Source organism: Danio rerio, chromosome 11, assembly GCF_052040795.2.
Source record: "Danio rerio strain M-AB ecotype USA chromosome 11, GRCz13ab, whole genome shotgun sequence".
In the NCBI taxonomy this organism is placed as follows: Eukaryota; Metazoa; Chordata; class Actinopteri; order Cypriniformes; family Danionidae; genus Danio; species Danio rerio.
In genome coordinates this window covers 39,465,218-39,493,130 of record NC_141031.1, presented here as the reverse complement: position 1 = coordinate 39,493,130, position 27,913 = coordinate 39,465,218, and the positions used below count along the sequence as shown (strand labels likewise).

Genomic DNA, 27,913 nt, shown 5'->3' with positions numbered 1-27,913 from the left:
CTCTATTGCCAGAGCTTTACCAATAGAGAATGCTGCTGAAGCTGAAATAAATACCCATGAGAGTGTCACAGAAGGTCATGTCTTAGGAGTTCTCGTGCCAGTGTGAACCCAAACAAAATTTGTTTAGATTGGCAAGGAAAATGAAGATGCAAAACACGACCATTTACTCATACAGTGGAGCTCTGAAGTGACTTTCTAGTGCTGGATCGAATACTCAAACAGCTGACGTGTTGCTTTCCCATCTGACAATAACTTGATTCAGACAGGAGTTGTACATAAAGTCAATATGTAGACATTTTATTAGCTTAATAATCCGCAGCACTTTATTTAATTGCCAGAAATTACATCAAATCTGACACCACTGAATGTTTTTAAACGTAATATTCACACAAATATATTCAGTGTTACATTGCTAGAAACAAAAGCAGCTGAACATAAAAATAATGTATCTTTTAATGATATAAATGCATATTATGGATAAATATTATGGATGTTATTTGTCTTTAGCAGTATCAAAGTTGAAGAAATGTAGTAGGTCAACTGTGTTTTGAGCAGCGTACAGAGGATAACAGAGGTGTTTCCTCCATCTGGCAGGAGCTGTAGTTCACTTCTGTGAGAACGTCATCAGAATCTGCAGAAATAAAGACTTAATTATCATTTTTTTTCTTTTCACACTGTTCAGTTTATGCACAGTTGTACAATAAGCTGTACTTACTGATAGAGTGACACAGATAGATCAGAGCTATCAGTGCAGACAGAAATAATCCAACACCAGTGGAAACCAGCACTGCTAAAAACCACAAGCCTGACAAATGTAAAAATAAATATTTAATTTATATTTGTTTGAAATAAGTGAATGCTTTTTTAATGAGATTGTTTTTATTTACATTGGTTTTAAAGTATTTATTGCAGTTTGTTTTAGCATGTACAGATTATCAGGATATTTGTTTAGCATTGTGAGTGAATGAACAACTTTCAGAGTGAGTATCATGAGGAACAGATACAACTGAAAAAAAAACATATCAGATTAAATGATATTAGACATAAATTGTTCTATAAAGTCATTTGAGACTGTAATGAATTATATAAATAACATGAATCCAGACTTCAAAACATCCTGCCTTAGTGCTTTTAAGAAGATGCTGGTAAAATAATTAAGGATCTCATGGTCATTTATGGTGATTTTTGGTCTTTCTGCCCTATGCTGAACAGAGGAACTAACAGAGGAACTAGTGCTGTCCATGGTGCTGAATATTTAAGTGCCAGGATGACCTATCATTAAATGTACAATATATTATAAAATAATTTTACTGAATCAATGCGTTTTTTCTCTAATTGTTCATTTTTGCATGTTTGGAAAGACAATCTATTCAGACCCGGCTACAACACAAGTAAAAAATGAAAAATTCTGAACAGTCATCCTTTCAACCCATTAATGTAGCAACAATTTCATGCTATATTTTTCCTTTTCTTAAATATTACACATAAACACCTTAAAATGTAGTGGCAGACATTTTCAGCTTAATGCTAGAACCTCAATAGAAGATTCAAATGTAAATACAGTATGACTTGAATAATGACATTTGGTAGGTAGTTATAGAAATCTAGTAATATTAGTGTTAAAGAAGTTACCGTGTTTTGTGGACATTGAGGATTCAGTCGTGGAAATGACAGTGATTGTTGCTGAAACAGAAAATTAAATAGTAAAACATAAGCTTTATAAATTACAGTATAATTATTGTATTATCAGGTATATGCTTAAAGCACTTCAATTTACTTACATGTTTCTTTGTCGATTGGTGAAGCAGAGTGTCGACGGGACCTTGTTGTTAAAACTGCAGTAAAAACATGATAAGTTGATTTATAATGGAAATTGTTTGAAGAAAGACTCAAACCTTTCAGACGTGTACCTACATTGTATTAAACTAACAATTGTAAGGTAAACAAAAACCAAAAATCAACTCAAATTAACTTTTTAATTAATTTGTATATTGTACATGACTGACAGAGAAAGTGTGCATTTAATAAAGCTAACATCTTGGGTCAAAACATGCACTTTTCATCTAACGTGACTTTAAACAGACATTCTTTTCAAAAAATTTTTTACATATATATTGCCGTTTGTGTAGCATACTGGCCGGACAAAGGAAATGAGGATCCACGTGCAGTTTAATAATCAAGCATAGTTAGGCAGGCAATGGTCACACAGGTACACAATGCACCATGAGGGTAATCCAAAGAACATGGTCAAAATACCAGGCAAATGGTCAGGACAGATGGCATAACAGCATAAACAATTAAACAAAAAGGTCTAAAAACACAGGAAGTCAAGACAGGGAAATGCTTCATAATGCTAACAGTGAACAAGACTCAAGTTTGTGCGAAAATGTGGTGTGTATAAATAGTCCAGGTAATAAATAAGGATGAGTTCTAACTGTGTGTGTGCCTGTCCAAATGACTGTCTGCTGTTGCAGGAGTGATTGGAGCAATGACTTCTGTTATTTGTAGTTCGGTTCAGTGGCAGAATTGTAGCTCTCTAGTGATCAGAAACTGCTAGATTGCTGGTGATCATAACACTTTGCTTGGAATTTGCTTGGCATAGTGTAAGTGCATAAGCACTTCCCTCTAAATGATTAATTCATGGATTACCACGGTGATTAATATTAGATATGGATCCTAGGTTTATTTCTCAACAGAATTTTGAATTCAACATATTAATTCCAAACAGTGACTTTTATCTTGAACTTACATATTGTTTGCTTTGTTGTGCTGGTTGGCAGGTCTGTCGTGAAATGGAGGTCTAGCACTGTGAAAATATCAACAATATCATGAGAGAAATCACTTAGAACTTGTTTTCAGTATACTTATTAGTTTTACTGTACCGTTAATGCTAATGTGGAGACATTTTAAAATGTGTAGTGCAGAGAAGTTTCTTAAAAAGAAAAACTGCATGACTTTGCTTACAACCCAGAAAAAAAGAAAAAAAATAGGTGATAATGGCCTTGATTTCACTTGTAATCCCTGAAAATTAATGGATAATATAATATAACACAATACAATAATTATATAACACAATATAATATGTACAGTATATCTGCATTTCAATCTCTACACACTAAAATTTTAATATGTTTTTTTTTTTTTTTGTTAATTAATAAACAATGGTAATTGAATCATACCTCTGAGTGTGTATGGGTCACTGTGTGGAGATCTGATGCCAGGTTTAGTCTTGAGTGAATAATCACAGCTCAACTGTCTGATGTGTCCTGATCTTCTCAAGAGATCACTAAGATTTTGATAAAACATACAAAGATGTTGCTCTCCAGATGAACTCCACTGAGAGTCACGGCTGGTCAGAAGAGCTCCATCTACAGTGTAGAGATTACAGGACACATCAGCTCTGTCTGAAGCTGGTATATCACATGATATGCTGAGCAGATCCTCATTTTCACTAACACTGATGACGGGTTTCTGAAGTGTGTCTGTTAAGAGGAAATAACCCACAACTATTAACAATGCTTTAAATACCAGTATATAACAAAGAACAGCAATTAAAAATCTGAAGTATAACTCTTTAATGACATCTATAGATACTTGTTGTCATGATCACCAGCGATCCAGCCTGTGCAGATTGCTGGTAAACTCTCAGAACTCCTAAAATATGCTGATATATGGAATACAATATCCAGTCATGCAACACACACACACACCTGCCCCAAGTCTCCATTGATTAGACTCACTCACAGCTGAAGCTGCTCATGTAATGATTACATGGACTATAAAGTCAGCACACAAACACACAAGTTGCTGAGTCTTGTTGAGCTGTTGGTGAACATTATGATTCATATACCTTGCCTTGCATGTTTTCGAACCTTGCTTTTGTTTTGTTTGGTTATTTCTGTCTGCTGTGTGGCTTTTTGACCATCTGCCTGTTTATCAACCATGGCTTTGTATTTTTTGCATAGATCTGTTTGATCCTGTGTTAACCATTGCTTGTCTGACCATGCTTATAAATCCTGTGTTTGGATCCTCACTCCCTGTTGTCAGCATCCACTTCACATTACACATGTACAGCAGTTTTGTTTTGTAATGGATCAATCATTGCGTCTCATTGACAATATTTACAAGTAAAATAATAATCCAATATTTTTCACATATGTTGGTTTTAAAAAAACTAAAAACAACAACATTTGATCACATGTGTAAGGTAGTGCTCTTTGAATATGTCAGGTATGCCATAGTTCATAGAAAATGTGCAGATCATGCTGATGCTGAAATTAATTAAATTAATTAACTAAATTGATTAAATTAAAACTTTATTAAATATGTTTCCTTACAAATGTAAACATGCTGTTTTTATTTAAAATAAATGACTTACTGTTGGTCTGAACCTCCATGAGGAGCTGAAAAACAATAAAGATGAACAACTCCATTACAGCGAGTGTGAGAAAACAGACTGAATGAGACTATAACAAAGGGTGAATTAGGAAGTAGAGCATCAGACCACAGGAAACTATTGGCCGTACTTTTTATAGTCAGTATATAGTAATAGTATATAGTACTTTTATATACTGGCTCAGGCAGTTGTTTTAGTTCTTTCTTTTAGTTAAGTAAACATTCACAAACATCTCCATTTATTTTGCAATGTGATTTCCAGACTTGTTCACAATACAAGTTGTTTAAACAGCTACAATACAGACTATCAATATAATATGATAAATATAATAGGATATTTTAAAAAAAAATGCAAAATAGGAACCTTTAAAATAGGTAAAGGTTACAAAACCCATATTTGTAAAGCTTTTTTTTCTAGGATAAAAGAACAGATAGCACAATAAAATAGTTTCTTCCTTTTTCCCTTCTTCCTCGTACAGTATTTAATAAGATCATACATATAAGTATATGATACAAAATAAAAATCACAGACTGTCTTAATTTTCTTATTTTCCCAATATTCACTCAAAATAAAATAAAAATCTATCTATCTATCTATCTATCTATCTATCTATCTATCTATCTATCTATCTGTCTGTCTGTCTGTCTGTCTGTCTGTCTGTCTGTCTGTCTGTCTGTCTGTCTGTCTGTCTGTCTGTCTGTCTGTCTGTCTGTCTGTCTGTCTGTCTGTCTGTCTGTCTGTCTGTCTGTCCGTCTATCCGTCCATCCATCAATCCTGTACTATTGTTCTACCTTTCATTTTATCTATCATTCTATCTTTTATTCTATCCATTCATTCATCTATCCATCCCTCCATCTATGTATTGTTCTACCTTTCTATGTATTGTTCTGTCATTCTATCTATCTATCTATCTATCTATCTATCTATCTATCTATCTATCTATCTATCTATCTATCTATCTATCTATCTATCTATCTATCTATCTATCTATCTATCTATCTATCTATCTATCTATCTATCTATCTATCTATCTATCTATCTATCTATCATCCATCCATCCATCCATCCATCCATCCATATACAGACATTTTACAGTTTTTCTCAGTCACTTTGGTGCGTTTCTCATAACACTAGTGCATTTCTGCACAGCATTTCTCAAAACAATTAGTACAAACTGCAAAACTTAGCTGATAACCTGCAAAAGCGCGTCACATGCTCAAAATGGAGAGCTCCTTCCTCAAAAGCAAGTATTGATGTCAATCAAAGTGTCAGTATCATCAAAATGAAAAGTTCTGACACCATTGTTTATGAACAAGATAGTCAAATGGCTTTGTCATGTTTTCATTATGAAAGTTGTACATTTTTTTAATGCTAAAAAGTCAGATTTTGGTGACACTTCCTGAAAATGCGCAAGACAGCACTATATACTATTAGCACAGCCATTTGAACACTACAGTAAAGTTAGACATCACTGCATTTAGTGAGGCATCTGAGTACAAGTGAGGACTGAGGACACTGAATATGTATGTTTCACATTTTTACTGCATTTGCTCTATGCAATTTTAATTTATTCACAGCATTGTGCAAAAGAATAAATACAGCCACATTTACAACAAACATAAACTGCCTTTGGGTAGAGCTGTACACAACTGTAAACAATATTGCAGTACATATTAGAACAGAAACTACAACATACACAGCTCTGTAAATCATTCATCAAATTGTTCAAATTTGAAGACATTTTCTGGAAAATAAAGATTTAAATTTGTTTTATAAAATTTGCTTGACAGATTTTGACAACTAGTTCAACATTTTTGTATGTAATGACTTAAGTAATGAAATGAGGACTATTAGTTGTATATGGAATGACTATTCAGCATTTACAAGTTTAGTTAATTTTGACTGACATGACTTAAGCAAATGATAATGGATTAAACAGCAGAGAGATGTATAAAAGCAATTGATGCATGTCCAAAAACATTTGCAATTTGTTGGAAAGAATGAGAAACTGCTACTAGAATGTGCACAAATGACTAATTGTTTTGAGAAATGCATTAACTGTTGTGCAAATGTAAATAGTGTTGTGAGAAATACACCAAAGCGACTGAGAAAAACTGTTAAAATTGAAAGCACATCTACAGGATTAAAACAGGCTAAAATAAAAAACCAAAAGCTCTTTATCTGATCAGGATAACATGAGTTAATAATCATAGTCAGATTTATGCATAGACAAAAGTACAGAAGAGCGAAAGAGAAACAGCAGAGAGCAAGAGCATGATACATTTTCAAATAGAGAATTTTGTCTTGCCACATTGAACAAATCTAATAATACACCTATTATTCATAACAGCAATGAAACTTTTAGTGTATACATATATAACAGAGACATGATAATACAATTAAGAAAAAGTAAGAATATGAATAATCACCACTGACCCAAATATGTTTGTGCAAAGTGATTATTTTTATTTCCACTCAGGGGCGTTGCTAGGGTCGAAAGGGATAAGGGGCTTGGCCTCAAAGAAGCATATGATTTATTTTATAGTGTGAGTTGTTATCCAATGTGATACAAAGCTATAAACATTGATTAACTAAGGTGTAGTTGTCAAGATACTGAAATGTATAAATGCAATACCTTGCAAAATATTTATATTCAATAGGCTACTATTTTTATATAATAACAATTGTATCACAAATAGTAAAAAAAAATAAAAATAAAGATCTATAGGCTAGAAATATGTTTACTTCAAATTTCTTTAGAGGGAGATTTCTTTTTCAGTTTTCCTCAAAATAGGTTGTTGTGGACATTTTAGCACTTTAAATGCATGTAATGCCTGTTTCATTCACACTTGAGCAGAAATTCTATATATGCCTTACAAAAGTTAAACATTTCTGGAAATGCTTAATTAGGAATAAGGCATCCAGCTATTGCTGCAGTTGAATGAAAATAAGATCTGAATAAAGATAAATAAAGATAATAGATGGTTTTCATGTGTTCTTGCAGCCATCTTAGGTATTTTCATAGGAAAGTCGATTTATAATTCAATGCTAAAAGACATAGCATGTTACAGTAGAATATAATACTATATATGAACTCACTGTGTCATGATTACCAGCTATCTGAACTCCATAGATCGCTGGAATTCAATCACAATCGCTTATGGACTACAAATCTGCTATTCATGGACTACATTTTCATACATGCACTGCGCTCACACACACATGCTTCCTCATTCTTACTGATTACATACGCACCACCGAAGAATTGTCAAGGACTGATTACACACTCTACTCAAGCTACGGTCACACTAGACTTTGTGGCTGCTTCCGAAATCGCATGCTTCCATACTATACAGTATGCTAAAATCAGTAGGCGAGCCGAGTAGTATGTCCGAATACATAGAATTCGAAAATCAGTATGCGAGAAGTGCCCGGATGACTTACTACTTCCGGCCAGATTCTGACATGCGCTGCGAAAAAGGGCGGGATTTAACAAGATTATTAGACATTAAAAAAGTGAGCCATTGCTCCATGTTTTAAATTTCTGTCCAGAGAGGTCATATTTTGATCCTCGATTGGTCTCAGCAGTCAAGTAATGTGTTTGCGCAGGTCAGAGTTCACCAAGTTTGAACTTTGCACCGTAGCAAACTGTAAAACTCAACGCATGACCCTGCGTTTCTGGTCTGACGCATTTGTGTGCGTATGAATGGAAGTCTAGGGAGAGAAAAGTCAAGTGTGACCGCAGCTTCAAGAAGCACATAACAACAGCTGACTATTTAATTACCCGACACAAATGCCGCGTTAAGTGGAATGTGTGTGATGTATGTGGTAATTTTAAGTACTTAGATAACAAAATAAATGTTATACAACCTATTTTTATTTAAGTGCAACATATTCCAAAAGATCAGGGGCTTTTGACAAGACATCAGTGGCTTAAGCCCCCAAAGCCTCTCGCAATGCCAGTGTATATATTCCACACCACTAAATGATGAAAATAATAAATGTGTAAGTAAAGATTGTTCTGTACACAATGAAATAAACCAGACTTTATGCTTATCATTAGTGTATCTTCACTAAACTGTATTCTTGATCTCCAGTGTCTGACTGAACTGGTGTATGGATGCTGCAGTACAGCTGGTCAACATTCTTAAGAAGAAAGAAAGAATTGCTGAAAATGAACTGTGTTGATAATCTGTTCAGGCTTGACAGTGGTTTGCTGTGTGTCAATGTTAATACCTTGTTTTTCTCTATATTTTCTTGTTTCTGTTTTTTATTCACCACAATATCTGAAATGCAATGCAGAAGCACCATTTCAGAACATATTTCATTAGAACTTTTTTGGATTTTTTATACAGTAGATTAAGCTTGTGTTTTCGCCTTTGACACTTTGCACAACAGAATCATCTTTTCTCACACTCATGTGTTATGATGAATGTAGTGTTTCTCTCACTTCTTCTATATAAGTGTACTGTGGTTGGCAGAGCGAGTCTTTAACACTTACATGCGTGCGTCTAAAATGCTGATTTTGGTCTAGTGAGTAAATGTTGTCGCTGTTGTGTCTGCAGCAGTGGTTAGAATTTGTGAAACCACAGTGTGTTTTAATAATATATCAACTTTATTTACAACTCGTATGTGAACAGAATGAGGATGATGTGATCTTCGTAATAGAATGACTCTTTTGTAAATGAAAAAAGATTTCATCACTTTTCTGGACACTCTAAGAGCTTTACACATTTTTGGGTTTAATCATCCACCTGGATGACACAGCGAGACCACACACTACACACCAGTTGATTAGTAGAGAGGAGACAGAGTAAAGCCAATTATGATATGGGGATGGTTAGGAGGCCATGATGGACAGAGGCCACTGGGCAAATTTGGCCAGGATGCCAGGGTTAAACCCCTATTCTTTTTCGAAGGATATCCTGGTATTTTTAACGACCACAGAGATTCTCATTGACAACACTTGCAGCCGCAACCTGGCTTTCCCATGTGTTCTCCCGTCCAGGTACTGACCAGGTGCACCCCTGCTTAACTTCAGTGGGCAACCATGTAAGAGGTACAGAGAGATAGCTCCTGCAAAGTAGGAAACCATCAAAAAAGATATAGAGAAAAAAAAGTCTGCACCTAAAGCTTCAAATAATCAACGGGAAGGTCTTTATCAGTCTGCTTAAAAGTATTATCTCCTATAATTTTTCTTGCTGGTATGGAAATCTTGGAGCTAGTAGCAAGTGTAAACTTTTGTTAACACAGTTAGTAGATCATATTAGACCCCCAAAAGCAGCTTGTGGAACTGTATATAAATCAGACTGGACACAGTCTAAAAAACCTTACAGTTCAGGATCCACTCACCCTCTGTGTTTTGTATTGTGATGTTTGGCGATGTTTAGTAACATTTTGGAAAATAAAGACTTCTAAGCTAATTCTCAAATAGTACTGATCTGTTGAAGACTTAAAACAGAGATGCCAAAAGTTGGCCCACTGTAACCTTTGATTTGGCCCGCCATCCCATCTGAGAGGAGAGTGAGAATGATAGAGATGGTTGGAGGCGAATGCCTTTAACACAGAGGTCGTCATTTCTAAACTTTTTTGTATTTAATTGCTGAACTACAAAAAAGTAAACTCAAATGAAATGTTTCAATTAAATGTTGTAAATCAATCGAATTAAAAAAAATTAAATATTGTCTGTTTATAAATTATATTGTTTTGTTTTTACTGTAATAAGTTCATTATAAAATGTAAAAATACTGTATTATTTAATATAAAGCATTTTTTAACATTATTAAATAAATTAGGAAATTAGCCATGACAACTATGTTTACCTTCGGCCCACAAGCCTCAACCAAGTTTTGTTTTTGGCCCATCATAAGAAAAAGTTTGGGCACCCCTGACTTAGGAGTACATGTGCATAATTTCCGAGAAGCTGTAGTTACTTCAGTGTGTTTCTAAACTTCAGTGTGTTTTTAGCTCACCAGCAGATACTGTTACCAAGACTTAAAATATCTGTGATCATTTCCTGAAAATGATATTTTTTTTACCTTTACATGGGGGTTGCTGAAGTGATCTGAGAATATAACTCTGTGGGTCCAGAACAACTCTAAATTACACAATGAGCAAATAAAAAGTAAATAACAGCTCGAAATAAAGTAGTACATTATTAAGATCATTTTTCTTTCTGCCATTCTTAAAATTAAGTTATTAAGAGTATGTGTGTGCGCGTGCGTGCGTGTGTGCGAGAGAGAGAGAGAGAGAGAGAGAGAGAGACAGAGAGAGAGAGAGACAGAGAGAGACTGGTAATGAGCAGATACTCACAATACTGATTGCTTGACTGGACACATCTGGGTTCAGTGTTCTCATTTCATTGCTGTGAATGAAATAGGGATTTTATGGCATCTGTGTTAATTTATTACATTGAAGGTAAATATCTTAATATCTTAAATATAATTCATAAACAAAAAACTTACTCTTTTCTTTTTTTACCTAAAAAACAATGAATGTCTGCATCATATGTTTATTATTGATATTGAATTTTAGGTCACATGGTTAATTAAACAGCATGGAGTGTGCAGTTGTGAACTTGACTCACTTGCAAACCAGCACAGACAGAAGAATACACATAAAATGACACCAACACCAGTGGTATTAGCCATGAATCTGTGCCAAAACAATACTAGATTATATTTATGTACATTAGGTATAAAATAGATCACATTTTGTTTGCATTGAAAAAAGTAAATATGGAGATTTGCACTCATACACACTCATACGCAAATGATTTAGAAAGAAAACAATTGTTTGTTTGATCTTTTGGGATGTTGGAAGTCTGTTGATCTTCAGGATTAGATTCTGGAGTCTGAACACTTTAAACGGCTGTCAAAACAAGAATTATCCTCATGTTGCAGCAGAGAGGTTTTAATATATTCTTTGAAATAAAAGAACAATTTTGTCAGGTGCATGATTGTATTAAGTACTAAACTTTACTCACTTATTGTTGCATAAGGTGGTGGGGCTGTTGAAACTGCAATGACAATTTGTAAGTTAGAATCAAAATGAAAATAGTTTTAAGGTAATAGCAACTGATGAAATTTTTAAATGTTACCATATCCAGGCATTGTTGAGGATGGTTATACTATTAAAAACGGAATAAATTACACAATATTTCATTTAAAACACACAATCATCAGTCTTGACTTTCTTTAACTCATCTCAGTGTACTTCCTGCTTACATTAAACAAATGAAAGTCTCAGCTCAAATTTTGCATCAGTTTTTTTGGATTCAGCATTAATTTTACACAGTGAGTTTTATCATTCAGCAAGTGTGATGAAGGTACAGGTGGTTGGTTTTGTTGTGCTGATTTGCAGATTTATTTGGATCTGATGATTTATTTCTATCCTATATTAACTCAAAATATCACAAAATGAATTGAAAATTGTTAGAAAGTAGTTTCACAGATTCAACCAAAAATAAATTTTGTTTTCTAGAAAAGATTTAACTTATTAATAGGGATGCACTGATATACATCAATATACAAAAGCTATTTTTAATAGCTTAATCCTTAAACAATCCTCTATAAAATACATTATTATTCAATCTATAGGCTACTGAAGAAAATAACCCAAATATGCAATATGAACCTTGCATAATGATCACAGCGAAACAAGCTTGCACCACACACACACACACACACACACACAAACAGTTGAAGTCAGAATTATTAGCCCCCCTTAGAATGTTTTTTTCTTTTATGTTTAACAGGGCAAGGAAATTTTCACAATATGTCTGATAATATTTTTTTCTTCTAGAGAAAGTCTTACTTGTTTTATTTCGGCTAGAATAAAAACAGTTTTTTTTTTTTTTTTTACATTTTAAGGTCAAATTTATCAGGGGTCTACAGAACAAACCATCATTATACAATAACTTGCGTAATTACCCCACCCTGCCTAGTTAACCTAATTAACCTAGTTAAGCCTTTAAATGTCACTTTAGGCTGTATAAAAGTGTCCTGAAAAATATCTATCTAATATTATTTACTGTCATCCTGGCAAAGATAAAATAAATCAGTTATTAGAGATGAGTTATTAAAACTATTATGATTAGAAATGTGCTGAAAAAAAAAAATCTTCTCTCCGTTAAACAGGAATTGAAGAAAAAAAATTAACGGGGGGCAAATAATTCTGACTTCAACTGTCTATATTATATGTAAAAAATCTAAACTATTATATAGTACACTACAGGCTAAATAAAAGTGTCACTCTACTCGTATCGGTTCATCCCTACTTATTAACTGTACTATGTTGTTGTGGTTTCAGAAGTGAATTTTACAGTTGGTGCTGATAAAAACAGGGAAGAGTTTGGTGCTTAAAAGTACAACAGTAATTATTCAATGTGTAAGCAAGAGCTTAAAAATATATATATTTTTGAGGATGTTCATAGAGTGCAGTACAAAATAAAGGATTTTAGATGTATAAACTCAGTGACTCAGGTGTTTTCTTGGCAGCTGTAGTTTTCTGTTGAGTGGTGGTTGAAAAAACTGCAGAAATAGTTTATCAAACACACATTACTATTGATCATGTACATGTTTTTAAAACATTAAGGGATCCTATTATGCCTCTTTTTGCAATATGTAAAATAAGTCTATGATGGTCCTAGATTGTATATGTGAAGCTTCAGATCATTTAAATAAAACTCTAGGCTTTGATCCAAGTTGTGCAGTTTTGGTGAGTGTCGCTTTAAATTTCAATGACATCGTGCCCTTTTCAAAGAGGGCAGTGCTACAAATGCCTGCCATAGATTCAAAAATCTAATGCCAGATGGCTGCTTCTCACTCAGGGCTGTTTATGCTAATGACGGAGAGATAATCACTAATGGGCAGTGGTTTCCCCCTTTGATGCATACAAAGGGAGAATGTCAATTGAAGTGTTTCTGCAGACTGCTTTTATCAAGTGTGATTATAAAAATTATTTAATTAATGATTACTATCAGAGGCTGGCTATATTTATACACTGTTGCCACACAACTGTTTAAACCCCTTACAAAAGTGATTTCTACATAATAGCTCTTTTTAAATACTTCCTGCCCCCAACCCAAACTATACAAAAACCACAAACTTTTGTTTTGTTAAAATCAAAAGATTTTAAAGTTTCTCTGACTACAATGCATGAAGTTTTTGTTTATTTATCACAAGTTTGCCAAGTTAATACTTTTGCTTTGACTAAGCTGCTGAACAGGAATAACCCAGTAACAACAACTTACAGAGAAAATCATGAAATATTTTGATTACTTGCAATACTTACTATACAGTACACTAAAATCAGTATGTGAGCTGAGTAGTATGTCTAAATTCATAGAATTTGAAAATCAGTATTCGAGAAGTGCCCGGATGACCTACTACTTCCGGCCAGATTCTGAAGTGTGCATCGCATGCATGCTAAGCTATCCCATGATGCCCCACAAGACAATTCATGAATGGGAGTGAAGCGACGCAACTGATGCAGGTAGGTCACATGATCATGACAAAATAGCAGATGTTCATATTGTATAGAAAGTACTTTTCTAATGGCTGAGAAGTACATTTAAATTCAAATGCAGTACCTACTGAGTAGAAGGCGGGTTCAGATGCAGCCACTGTGTGAGGTTTAGTGTTTGTCAGTAAGACTCATTTATTGTGTGTAAAGTGCAGTTCACACCACAGTGACACACAACAACAAATGCAAACAATCACCAGATAACTAAAATAGCACATCACTTTTCAGACATTGACATATTTATTTGTTTGTTTGTGGGTTATTGACTTTTCTTTTGTTTATAGGTTGTTTTTGATTTAATGGATATACAAATATTATATATTTATATATTACTAGCCTGCATTGTAGCCTGCATTTTGTAGAAAATTATGGTTTCTACAACTCCCATATGTGAAAATTATATACCATGGTAAATTAATCATACCTCTGAGTGTGTACAGTATGTGTCACTGTGTGGAGATCTGATGTCAGGTTTAGTCTTGAGTGAATAATCACAGCTCACTTGTCTGATGTGTCCTGATCTTCTCAAGAGTTCACTAAGAGTTTGATAAAACATACAAAGATATTACTCTCCAAATGAACTCCTCTGAGAGTCAAGGCTGTCCAGAAGAGCATCATCTCCAGTGTAGAGATTACAGGACACATCAGCTCTGACTGAAGCTGGTATTTCACATGATATGATGAGCAGATCCTTATCTTCACTAACACTGATGAAGGGTTTCTGAAGTGTGTCTGGTGGAAGTCAAACAATACATAGTTAATAATCACTGCAGTCACTGTGGCAGCAGAAGAATCCCATGTAATGTTTTTTGCTAGTACAATAATAATAATATTTAAAAGTATACTAATATTCCAAAATCAGTCATGTATTTTCTTTTTTTATTTAAAAAGACAGCTGTTCTCACATGTACATATTAATCCTCTATTAAAATGTCAGGTATGTTCATATTAAAACTCCTCTTGTACAGATATCACACATATTTTAGACTGCAAAAAGGTTTTCATTAAGCACATGAACGTAAATCACCTACTGTTTGACTGAACCTCCACCAGGAGCCAAAAAACAACAAAGACGAACAACTCCATCACAGCGAGTGTGAGAAAACAGACTGAATGAGACTCAAAGTGTGAATTAGAAAGTAAAGAGAGTGTCGGAACACAGGAAACTCTTTGCTTTATTGAGGGACTTTAAATAAGTGAAAAGTAGTCTTAAATAAAAATTCACCTAAGTAAAAGAAAAATGAAAATGTTTAAATATAACTTTAAAAAGATCAGATTCTCTTATAATGGTAGTTAGTTTGACTTCATGCAATAAAAACAATAATTTAATGAAACACTCTAGAAATACTGAAGCTTATAGTTTTTCCAACACATACCCAGGGCAATTCGTAACTTTTCGATTTAGTGGCGAATTCATATGAATTTTGTACAATGTAGTACAATTTGCCTTTTCCCGAATAATTAAACAAATAATAATTAAACAAATAGTACACAATAAATTAAAACCATAATGCAGCTTTTCAGTGCATACAGAATCAAGACAAAACACAATTAAAAAGAAAAAATCACCAGTCCAAATAATAGTTATTAATATTCACTTCAGCTTTTTATGACACTATATGAACCTTTTTCACATTTCCAGGTTTCTCAGAAGCAGAAGTTATCATAGTTGGATAAACCTAGAGCGCAGTGAATGGGAGAGTACAATTGTCAATTGAAACAAGTAAAATGAAAGTCTTCAGTGCATCTGGATCAAACTGTATTCTCCAGTGCTGGACTAAACTGGTCTATCTGGGATGGTGCAGTACATGTGGTAAACATCCTTAAGGAGAAAGAAAGAAATACATTAATGTGTATTCTGTTCATGATTGAACAATTATGTGGATTTGGTTCATACCTCATTTTCCTCTGCATTTTTTTGATGCTGTTTTTTGTTGGCCACGGCATCTGAAATGCAATGCAAAAGCACTATAAGAACATGCTTTGCCCTTTAGCAGGGTCTGCGTGGGTCTTAAAAATCTTTAAGCGATTTTTCTGTGACTTAAGGCCTTATGAAATCTAAAGATTCCAAATCTAAAGTCTTAGATCAATCTAAAATTCATATGCTTATGGAAAAAATTTTCATGCAGAATTGTTTCCTCGTGTTTCATTTTAATTTCTGCAATGAGTATCATGAGAATGAGTTTTATTACAGCTTCTTTCAGGATGTCATTCAAACTTTAATTGAATAATTACAGTTTTGCCTTTTTCATACATCTGTGTAAATAATACAATGAGTCATAATGTGTGTGTCATGGAGCTGCTTCTTTCAATATGAAAAATGATTGAATTCTGAGACTTAGTGGCGCCATCTAGCAGGTGTCCAAATAAACCTGTATGATTAAAAATATTTCAGATTACTTTTAAACTGTTTATGTTCTTTAACATTTCAATGTTCATCTGAAGTTTCTAATATTTATATCATTATCAAATGTGGATCAAATTAAAATTTTAGATTTACTCTCATAAAACAAATAAAATAAATAATCTTTATTTAATCTTTGACACTTGAATCTCTTCCAGATTGTGTTATAATGAATGTAGTGTTTTTCCCACTTCCTCCATATTAGCTGGCAGTGATTGGCTGAGCAACACTTACATGCGTGCTTTTAAAATGCTGATTTTGGTCTATAGAGAGAAAATGTAATCGCTGTTGTTTCTGCAGTGTTGGTTGGAATTCGTGAATCACATGTCCTTTCGTATTATAGAAACTATATTACCAACTCACATGTGAACAGAATGAGAAAGATCCTTTTAATAGAAGCGTTTTGTTGAAAATAAAAGAAAGATTTCATCACCTGAGGGCTGGTAGATTGGGTTTGCAGAAGTAATAAAAGTGTGTGAAGGGTCTGCTCTGTTGTGCTGATGTGACTCTGAGTGCTCCAAATCTTTAAAAGAATAGAAATGAAGAAGATTGCTAAAGAAAAATAAACTAAAGACATGTCTGATCTTGTTCTGACTTCAAACGGGAAGTGAGTGAAGTTTCTGAGAAGTTGTGGTCATTTTATTGTGTTTCAAGGTTTTTTAGCTGACCAGCAGACGTCTGTTAGTAAAACTCAAATTATCTGTGATCACTTTCTGAGAAAGGTTTTCTTTTACCTTCATATATGGGTTGAGATGTGGCTAGTGCAGAAGTGATCAGAGAATACATCTCTCGTGGGGCAGAACAACTCTGAAAACACAATGAACAACATCTTTCAGTCAATCTTATTACTTTTGCTTTAAGGCTTTTTATTTTTATTTTTATAAGACTGTTAATGAAAAGATACTCACCATACCAATTCCTGGACTGGACACATCTGGGTTCGTGGCTCCAATTCTATTGCTGTAAATGAAATATTGAACTTTGTTGCATTTTTAGATGCATTTATTACTTTGAAGAAGCTAAATGTCAGATCCTAGATTTAAGAAATAAATTAAAAACTCCTGACTTTTGAATATAATGCATGAGAAAACACACCTTTTTTTTCTTCTTTTACCTATAAAAAACCATGCCATCCTGCATTATTTGTTTATTCATATTGAATTTAAGATCTCATGGTTAGTTGTCTACAATTGTGAATTTGACTTACTTGCAAACCAACACAGACTGAAGAGTCCAAATAAAATAACACCAACAGCAGTGGAAACCAGTAGTATCAGCCTCGTAGCTTTATCTGTCTCAAAACAACACTTTAATACTTAATTACATGAGAAAACAAAACTTTAATACATGTTTATGTATAGTATGAGGTTTCACATATAATATTTATTACATATATACCATGCCTTGAAAATAATCAACTTAGGCTTATTGGACATATGTGCCCAGGGATACATCTATGAGAATTGAGAATTTATTATAATTTTATTTATCTATTTTTTTTGCAGTTTTTTTTTTTTTCAAAAAAATTATGTCAATGTGTACATTTTTGACTATCTCAAATACATTAGGCATGTTTTCTCACATGTCTTTATGCAGAAGCATATTGAAAACCATCAAGCAGTCACCAAAAAATCCCAAAATAAATTTTTTGAGTCTGCTTTTGCATTCAAAAATGTCACTGAACATCTCTAAGCTCTGATACTGTATTAGTTTTATCAATGCGCAAACGTGATGGTGTCACAATCCTCAGCGATCTGGTCCATACAGCAAATTTGTCACCAAAAGCTACAAATCCTGTCATGCACCTCACACACACACACACACACACACACACACACACACACACACACACACACCTGTTTCAGTTTTCTGTTGATTACACACACAGACTATATATATATATACTGCTCTGTTTGACTTGCATTATGCTGAGTCTTGTTGGTTATACCCTTTAACAATTCTAAGTGTTTCCTCTGTCTATTCCAGGGGTGTCCAAACTCGGTCCTGGAGGGCTGGTTTCCTTGCAGATTTTATCTACAACTTGCCTTTACACAGCTGCAAGTATGTTTCTAATAAGAGCTTGATTAGCTAACCCAGGTATATCTGATTGGGGGTGGAGCTAAACTTTGCAGGACACTGGCCCTTCAGGACAGTGTTTGGGCACATCTGTTCTAGTCTATTCGTGTCGGACCCTTTCCTTGCTCCCTTTTTTTATGTTCTCTGCCACCTATATCAACTATTTGCCTGTGACCTGACTACGCTTCGGGATTATCCTCATGCTTCTGTTTGTTCACTTTGACCATTTGACCATTGCCTGTATTGCAGATGGACTTACCTATGGTTGGTTTTGTTGTGCTGGTTGACAGATTTGGCTTTGGATCTGATAATATAAAAACAACACAAAATATCACAAGCGGAATCACATTTGGGTTTTTCTCACATATGCCATTTCTTGTAAATCCAAAAGAGGCTGCTCTATACATTTCTTTCATTTCAACATACTTTTTCTTTAAAAAATATATCTCTGGGAGCTATGAAAGAAAGGGATAATTTTGTTAGGTGTATGTTTGAATTAAATGCTAAACATTGCTTACTTGTTTTGGGTTGTTTTGATGAAGCTTTTAAATTGGACGGAAATGTTGGATCTACAATGAGAATGTTGTAAGTAAGATTTTAAATGAAAATTGTGTTAAGAAGGATCTTCTAATGATATTTTTCAATTGTTACCAGATGTGATGCACATAGAGGTTTCAGTGGTTGAAATAACAGTAACTGTTGCTGAAAAATACATTGAAAGTGCAACTTGTGAGTTTCCATAAACACTACAGAAGTTTTTTATTTGTTGTTACTGTAGGTGTTTTTGAATTCAACAACAAACTTAACTCACATGTTTCTTTGTCTGCTTGTGAGGTTTTTGCAGCAGTCGTTGCTGTTAAAAAAGCAGTGAGAACATACAAGTTGTATTTTGATCGTAAATCGATTTAAGAAAGATGAGTGCTACAGGCAATATTTTTCAACTATTACCATGTCTCGGGGTCGTTAAGGAACTTGACTCATTTGTTTTTGGTTCTCTGGATGAAGCTTTTGGAGTGGACTTTGCTGTTGAAAAAACAATAGGAATGTTGTAAGCTGTGTTTAAAATGTAAATTGTTTTAAGAAAGAGGAGTATTCTGATGATATTTTAAAAAAGTTATCATGTCTAGTGGTCATTGAGGCTTCAGTCATGGGAATGACAGTAACTGTTGCTGAAAAACAGATTTAAATAGCAACAAATGATTTTCAATAAACACTATGAAAGAACAGTTTTATTGGTACATCATGTCCTAACAATGCAGCAAGAAAAGTTTCCTTGGACAAGAAATGTGTATGTTCATGGCAGACATGACCCAACAGAAGTATTTAAATTCAGAAGAAGGGCTGGGCGATAAAATCGGTATCAGTATTTATTGACCGAACTCCATTGTCAATAACAATAAAAAGTGGATATAAAGTTTCAATATGCAGGCTATAGTTTATTAAAATGTGGCTGCTGAGCGCAAGTCTTGGAAGGAATGCCAATAAGCTTAGGGTGTAGGTTTACCATTTCCTATGGAGGTGCACAAAACGCACATGGTGTGCAAGAGGCGCACATGGTGAGCAAGCAGCGCACATGTGACGCGTGCATAACGTCCAGATCCACCTACTTGCGAGTGCACCGCAATTAATGTAAGTAAAACTAACCAATCTGCTTCACACTTTGTATGAAATATACACGTTTCAGTAATAACGGCAGACTTATTACCTCAGACAAACATAGAGCACTCAAACACTGCAGTGCTTATTAGTTTTCTCCATAAACTTGCGTCAGAGCTGCAGCAATGGTTTGTCTGTTTGTCATCCTCTGAGGAAATGGTTGATGGTCGCCTTGTTACGAGAGACGCTATGAAGGTGAAGAAAAACCACGAGCTCGCGCTTGTAACCTCAGGCCAAATAACAACATGCACAAAAATGAGTGCCGTAAAGCAGCAGTTAGGTGGCTGTAAATAAATAAGGATGTAAGAATATCACCAGAATGGCTTTTTGGTTTCTTTTCTTGTGCATCCCAGCCACTAGCACCCCATCAGAAAGAGTTTTTAGCATATGGGGTAATGTAGTTATCCAACTTCAAAATTTGTTATGTTGCAGTGGGTATTTGAATATTAATGGTTAGTTCCTTTACTTGAAAACTCAAATTTGATCATCATAATTAGTTTTTTGCAGAGTTTGAGGTTTACTGTATCATTATTATTCACACGTTGCAGATGTTGATCTACCTTTACCATTACACACACTCTGTAACATTTTATTTATCAAGTTTAAGAGTCTCTTAAACACTTATGTTTATTTTATTATGAAGAGATCAGATGTTTTGTTTAAACATTTTTAACTATTAAAACTATTTGTCTTAGTAATGTTGTAAATAGTAAAATAAAGTTGTTAATTAAAAAAATCCTAATATTGCTAAATGTATTGTTAACAAATATTCAATAATTAACCAAATTGAATGATACGAAACATGATATCGTGATAAATGTTTTGCAATACCACCCAGCCCTATTCAGAAGCACAGAATAGTACACTGCACCCCAATGAAATGGACAAGTGCATAATGTAACTATAAAATATTAATCCTCAAATGCATTTTTAAATATAGAGTTGGTTTGTTCGAAGTAATGTTCATGTAAAAATTAGAATATAGCCTAGTTATATTAGTTTTATGAGCGAAACTATCTGCTAGCACTTTCAGTTTGGCTTTAAATGTCATGTAAAATTAAATTCACGTTGGAAACATTTAACGCATAATAAAGAACATAATCAACGTCTGAGGGGATCATTGTCATAGTAGTTTCTACTGTTGTTCAGCTGCAACACCACCAAAAAAGAAAGTAAAATAGAAACTTTGTGGGTTGCAGCTGCAGATGGTTTAGACAAAACCTCAGAACTCGTCTGGTTAGGACAGAGGTGATAAATGCATGAATAATAATTGAACACTAACAGTACTCACATGTTTGTGTGTCCTTTTGTGAAGCTTTTGGGGTGAGCTTTGCTGTTGAAACTCCAAAAAAAACATCATATGGACTTTTGTCTTTTGAAAGACTACTATTTCTTTATGTTTTACTAAACTAATCGTTGTAAGGTATTTAAAAAGGGTGTGATGTGTATATGATATTAATGCATTTATTAAAATTAAAGCATCAGAACATGTTGTACGAGACATCTGTCTATAAGCTAAAGTCAGTGTGCTATATTATTGGGTGAAACATGCAAAGTGCATCCAGAATGTCTGAGCAGAATCATATTGAAAATCGTCACGCAATCATGAGCCTTGTCATTTTTTTCAGTCTGCTTCCTGTTCACATTTAAAAATGTCACTGAACATCTGCAGTATCAAGCTCTGATACTGAATTATTATTATAATTATTTTTTTTATCTAATGAGTTTTATCAATGAGCAAAAGTGATGGTGTCACAATCACCAGGAATCTAGTCCATACAGATCGCTGGAGAACTACAAATCCGTAACCAAAAGAACTACAAATCTGGTCATGCACCTCGCACACACCTGTTCCGGTTTTCCATTGATTACACACACACACAACTGAGCTGGGAGCTGCTCAAGGACTGATTACACAGACTATATATACGGCTCTATTTGACTCACACTATGCTGAGTCTTGTTGGTTATACCCTGTAACATTTCTAAGCGTTTCCTCTGTCTAGTCCAGGGGTGTCCAAACTCAGTCCTGGAGGACCGGTGTTCTACGGATTTTAGCTACAACTTGCCTTAACACAGCTGCAAGGATGTTTCTAGAAAGCCTAGTGAGAGCTTGATTACCTAACCCAGGTGTGTCTGATTGGAGTTGGATCTAAACTTTGCAAGACACCAGCCCTTCATGACCGAATTTGGGCACATGTGGTCTAGTCTATCCGTGTCTGACCCTTTTCTTGTTCACTTGTGTACGTTGTCTGCCGCCTAAAGTATAGCGATAATTTGCCTGTGACCTAACTACGCTTCCGGATTATCCTCATGCTTCTGTTTGTTCACAATGACCATTGTCTGTATGACTACTTTGAATAAACATGCATGTGTATCCTCTTTCTGTTGTCCAGTGTCCACTTAGGTACAGATGGACTTACCCTTGGTTGGCCTTGTTGTGCTGGTTGGCAGATTTGTTTTTGAAGATGATAATATAAAAACAACAAAATATCACAAGAGGAATAACTTTTGGGTAGAACATTTCTCATATTTAAGCATAAAATAATTAGAAATAGTTTATTAGTAAAGGTTTTGACTCACTAATTGTGCTGGGTTTTGTGGTTTCAGGAGTGGATTTTACTGTTGAAGCTGATAAAAAGAAAATTTGTAAATGTTCAACAAGTGAGTGTGTGCGACGAACAACCACATAAGTCAAAATGAGATAACCACATGGCATCAATTGTGTGAACTTTATATACATAAACAGTTTGGGGATATTTTTGTGTGACCAAGAGTCTGCATTTTAAAATAGCGTCCCATGGAAAAATTATGTATGTCCACTAAGAAAAATAGAGATGACACTTGCTGTCATGTTCACTTTGGACATTAAAAGGCAAATCCTCTGCAAAAACATGAACAAATGAAAGAACAGAGTAAGGAAGGTATTGAGGGATGCTGGAAAAGCATATTTAAATTGAAAAGGTGAACAAAAACCAATGAAAAGTCCACAGGAAGAGGAGCCTTAAACAGCACAAAAACAGTTAACCTATCAAAATAAACCACATACTATATATATAATAAAGCTGTATAAGTGCATATTTCCTGCCAGTCCTGTGTAAACTACGACAAGCAGAGTTTATTTGTTTAAATAATTATTTATATTGTGAGATGGCGGAGCGTGAGAACAGTTTGAAGTAGCATATACACAGGTATGCTGCAAATATTTATTTATATTTCTAAATAAACGATAATATGTAGCTAATATGTTTGTCTGCGTTTTATGTATTTATTGTTGTATTTATTTATTGTTCATTGTTAATATTTGTTGCCTGTGTAAGAAGATATATATATATATATATATATATATATATATATATATATATATATATATAGTACATTTGTTTGTGCTGTATTTTATGTTTTTAAATAATAATAAACTTGAAGGATGTCACTGATGTAGTGGGTAGCACGATCGCCTCAAAGCAAGAAGGTTGCTGGTTCGAGTCCCAGCTGGGTCAGTTGGCATTTCAGTGTGGAGTTTGGATGTTCTCCCCATGTTTATTTAGGTTTCCTCCGGGTGCTCCGGTTTCCCCCACAGTCTAAAGACATGTGCTTTGGGTGAATTGTCATGTCATTTTCATCCGCTTATCTGGGGCTGGGTTGTGGAGGCAGCATTCTTAGGAGAGAATTCCAGACTTCCCTCTCCCCAGACACTTCCTTCAGCTCTGATGGGGGGATCCGGAGGAAGTGTCTTGGGAGAGAGAAGTGAATTGGGTGAGAGATGGGTGAATTGAATAGGCAAAAATTGGCTGTAGTGTATGTGTGTATGCCGGGAGTGCATGGGAGTTTCCCATTGTTGGGTTGTGGCTGAAAGGGCATCCAGTGTAAAACATATGCTGGATAAGTTGGCGGTTCATTCCGCTGTGGCAACCACTGATAATAAAGGCATGAATTAACGAATAAACTTGAAAGAAATGTTTAATATTGACGTGAAGTTTCTGTTACTGTATTAATACTAAGATAAAGTAATCAGATGGTTTAAAGTGATATGATAAATCAGAGTTATACTGTTGTTATACACTAACTGAACATTTGCGAAATATAAATCACAGTAACTTTTGATTTTTAATAATGACACTGAAAATGTGATCTCCTTTAAATTTAGAGGTTTTTGTTTTCTGTCTTCAAATAACATATAAATATATAATATAATGTTCCCAATCCAAATGACAACATTTTATTACTCAAAATTTGAAAATATGAACTTATATGGTTCTTTATCACAAGGCATCTAATAATCATAAGGACATTTATGGTTAAGTAAAAAATATAAAAAATTTTTGATGTATAAACACAGTTACTCACAGGTTTTCTCGGCTGTTGTAGTTTTCTGTTCAGTGGTGTTTGGTGTTGAACCTGAGACAACTGTCAAAATTATAGTCAATTTACAGTATTTGCAATCATTAAAGCAAAGTTTGTTACAGCTTCAGGTCTGTAAAATACAACAACATTAATCACATACTGTACATGTTTCTAAAATTCAATTAACAAATACGTCCTGCCCCCAACCAAAACCATACCAAAACCACTATATTAATGTGTGAAACAACTGCTTAAGACTGTCATTGTAAAGCAACAATGCAGGTTTATTTAATGACCATGAGTTGACCAAGTTAAAAATTGTAGCTTTTACTGAGCTGCAGAGCAAGTAAATACTTAAACACAATTAAATTACTTGCACTTGTCTGCAGTTTAACCTCTGATCTTCATACTATGTTTATACCTTGACAGAGAAAAAAAGCTTTTAATTTATAGATGTGTCAGACACTGGGTACTTTTGACATCTATTCTTCTTTTCATTTGACCAACTCGAGACTCTTCCTTCCTCTATAAATGTATCAGGTTGATCTTTTGGTAAAGTCACCGTGTGTGGTTTAGCATTTGTCACAAAAAGACCTTCATTCATTCTGTGTAAAGGGCAACTTATGCCACAGACACATGCAACAACAAATGCAGACATTCACCAGATAACTAAAATAGCATGCCAGTTTTAGATCCTTTGAGTGGAGATTTAGCATGTCCAGTCAGGGAAATCAAACTCTTTTAGACCCCAAAAGCCAGGCAAAATATCTTATCTGATGTCCTCTGTCAGCATCGGTCAGTGTGTTGTGAATTAGCCTGAAGACTTCACATTCTGACAGATTCACACAATTGGTAGAATCAGCTGCAATATGTTTTTTTCTGAATTATTTTTGTAAGGATTATAATCCCCCATATTTAACTTTTAATAAATATTGTCAGTGTTGTATTATACAGCCTATTATTGTAAGGGAGATTAAAGTGTATCCATAAAGAAGTGTTACGGTTTTTCTCAGTGCCTTTGGTGCATTTCTCACAACACTGTTTACATTTTCACAACAGTTAATGCATTTCTCAAAACAATTAGTCATTTGTGCACATCCTAGTAGCAGTTTCTCATTCCTTCCAACAAATTGCAAATGTTTTTGGACATGCATCAGTTTCTTTCATACAACTCTCTGCTATTTAGAACATTATCATTTACTTAAGTCATGTCAGTCAAAATTAACTAAACTTGTAAATGCTGAAAAGTCATCCCATATAATATTTGATGAATGATTTACAGACCTGTGTATGTTGTAGGTTCAGTTCCAATATGTTCTGCAATATTGTTCACAGTTGTGCACAGCTCTACCCAAAGAAAGTTTATGTTTGTTGTAAATGCGGCTGTATTTATTCTTTTGCACAATGCTGTGAATAAATTAGGATTGTAAAGAGCAAATGCAGAAAAAATGTGAAACATACATATTGAGTGTCTTGTACTCAGATACCTCACTAAATGCAGTGATGTCTAACTTTACTGTAGTTTTCAAATGGCTGTGCTAATAGTATATAATGCTGTCTAGAGCATTTTCAGCAAGTGTAACCAAAATCTGACTTCTTTGCATTGAAAAAATGTACAGAGTAAACTTTCATAATAAAAGCATGACAATGACATTTGACTATCTTGTTTATAAACAATGGAGTCAGGACTTTTCATTTTGATGACACTGACATGTTTATTGACATGAATACTTGCTTTTGAGGAATGAGCTCTCCACTTTGAGCATGTGACACAATTTTGCAGGTTATCAACTAGGTTTTGCAGTTTGTACTAATTGTTTTTGAGAAATGCATTTACTGTTGTGCAGAAATGCACTAGTGTTGTGAGAAACGCACCAAAGCGACTGAGAAAAACTGTAATATAATACACATCAACAAAATTCTTATAATTATTTATATGTTTGTTTGTTTGTGGATTACATAGATTTTTTTATTTTTTATTGCTTGTTCCTGTTTTGATATAAAATAATATCCAAGCCTGTATTGGACTGGCTACAGATTGATAGTCTCGACACATTAAAACTGTCATATGTTAAAATAATATACAATTAAATCATACCTCTGAGTGTGTATGTGTCACTGTGTGGAGATCTGATGTCAGGTTTAGTCTTGAGTGAATAATCACAGCTCAACTGTCTGATGTTTCCTGATCTTCTCAAGAGATCACTAAGATTTTGATTAAACATACAAAGATGTTGATCTCCAGATGAACTCAACTGAGAGTCATGGCTGTACAGAAGAGCTCCATCTCCAGTGTAGAGATTACAGGACACATCAGCTCTGACTGAAGCTGGTATTTCACATGCTATGATGAGCAGATCCTCATAGTCACTAACACTGATGAAGGGTTTCTGAAGTGTGTCTGGTGGAAGTCAAACAATATATAGTTACTAAATAATCTGCACTCACTGTGGCAATAGGAGATATACATAGTTTCTAGTTGGCACAATAATATTAATACTTAAAGTATAATAACAATCCAAATGTAATCTCATATGTTGGTTTAAAAACATCAGGAATCTTAAAATAATTCTGAAAACTACTGCTGATTACATATATACAGTAATCCTCTTTGATCGTGCTGTTTATACTTAAAGTAAATCACTTACTGTCAGTCTGAACCTCAATAAGAAGCTGAAACACTATGAAGACAAGCAACTCCATTACAGCGAGTGTAAGAAAACAGACTGAATGAGACTCAAAGTTTGCATTAGGAAGTAGAGAGAGTGTCAGACCACAGGAAACCATTGGTTTTACATGAAAACTTTAAAGGTACAATGTTCTGCATTGATTCAATAAGCAAAACTGTTTTCTGATATCTAGAAGGTATGGCTTATGCAAGTTCAAAAACTCAAATGGTTTCATATGCTTATTTATTACCATATTAAATATTACTAGAATCAGGTCTTTATTGACCATATTTGGAACAGTCATGAATATTAATAAGCTCCAATCTGACACTCAGCTTTTAGTGCTTCATTTGTTCCAAATGCCTCCTTTGCATGAATCTAATCTGTGGTGATTGGTCCGATGACCCAGTCTGTTGTAAATTGGTCTCATTCAGCGCGAGATGGAAAGAATTGCCCACCACGGCTTATCAACATGAAGTAGACAGAGTATATTTGTGAGCCCATTGCAGAAATGCATTAAAGCAATGCCGTTAAATCCCAGCATATTGCTATATTCTTAACCATAAACCCGTGTAATAACAATGATGTACAGTCATCTGGTAATATTTTGACACAGTTGCAAATGTATTTTGAAACTATTTTTACAGTTTTTATATAAACTATTTTGAAAACGGACCCTGGCACATGTGTAAGAACAGCTGATGGTGGCCATAGCAATAACAAACGGCAGGGAAATGTGAGCTCAGAAACACATTAAAATCAATAAAGAAAGCAACACATGTCTTGTTTTCCAGTTGTTTTAGACGCAATATATGAATAGCTCTACAAGGAGTTACCAGAGAG

At 34.3% G+C, this 27,913-nt stretch overlaps 2 protein-coding genes and 1 long non-coding RNA gene across 5 annotated transcripts in view; 1 reads left to right on the top strand and 2 right to left on the bottom strand.

Moving 5' to 3' along the window:
• Window positions 1–27,913, top strand: part of LOC147841852 (uncharacterized) — a 202,938-nt gene that overhangs the window by 95,422 nt on the left and 79,603 nt on the right. For 2 of the 3 annotated variants that reach the window (XR_015503012.1, XR_015503013.1), the window contains one exon: window positions 8,494–9,827. The exons of the other annotated variant lie outside the window; for it this stretch is intronic. This is a non-coding gene — a long non-coding RNA (uncharacterized LOC147841852). Of the gene's footprint in view, window positions 1–8,493; window positions 9,828–27,913 lie in introns of those variants that run through there. 3 annotated transcript variants of the gene reach the window in all.
• Window positions 277–4,461, bottom strand: LOC147841856 (uncharacterized). The gene is made up of 7 exons (XM_087274345.1): window positions 4,379–4,461; window positions 3,180–3,482; window positions 2,750–2,806; window positions 1,782–1,835; window positions 1,633–1,683; window positions 716–805; window positions 277–631 (listed from the first exon to the last, which is right to left on the bottom strand). The coding sequence occupies exons 1-7, from the start codon at window positions 4,431–4,433 to the stop codon at window positions 537–539; spliced, it is 705 nt and encodes a 234-aa protein (XP_087130471.1). The 5' UTR covers window positions 4,434–4,461; the 3' UTR covers window positions 277–536.
• LOC147841855 (uncharacterized) lies at window positions 14,781–27,143 on the bottom strand. Its single transcript, XM_087274305.1, has 14 exons — window positions 27,050–27,143; window positions 26,500–26,802; window positions 24,405–24,455; window positions 22,641–22,688; window positions 19,350–19,424; window positions 19,213–19,254; window positions 19,053–19,103; window positions 18,920–18,970; window positions 18,661–18,705; window positions 17,514–17,616; window positions 17,234–17,285; window positions 17,060–17,132; window positions 15,819–15,868; window positions 14,781–15,743 (listed from the first exon to the last, which is right to left on the bottom strand). Exons 1-14 carry the CDS (start codon window positions 27,102–27,104, stop codon window positions 15,699–15,701), a joined length of 1,044 nt encoding a protein of 347 aa, XP_087130431.1. The 5' UTR covers window positions 27,105–27,143; the 3' UTR covers window positions 14,781–15,698.

Coding starts and splice junctions, on each gene's coding strand:
- LOC147841855 (XM_087274305.1), bottom strand. CDS start 27,104: ATGGAGTTGCTTGTCTTCATAGTGTTTCAGCTTCTTATTGAGGTTCAG. Junction 17,617..18,660: donor CACAACAAAACCAACCATAG/GTAAGTCCATCT, acceptor GTTTTGAGACAG/ATAAAGCTACGAGGCTGATA. Junction 15,744..15,818: donor AAAATGCAGAGGAAAATGAG/GTATGAACCAAA, acceptor TTTCTCCTTAAG/GATGTTTACCACATGTACTG.
- LOC147841856 (XM_087274345.1), bottom strand. CDS start 4,433: ATGGAGTTGTTCATCTTTATTGTTTTTCAGCTCCTCATGGAGGTTCAG. Junction 1,684..1,781: donor ACCAATCGACAAAGAAACAT/GTAAGTAAATTG, acceptor TTTCTGTTTCAG/CAACAATCACTGTCATTTCC. Junction 632..715: donor CTATCTGTGTCACTCTATCA/GTAAGTACAGCT, acceptor TTATTTCTGCAG/ATTCTGATGACGTTCTCACA.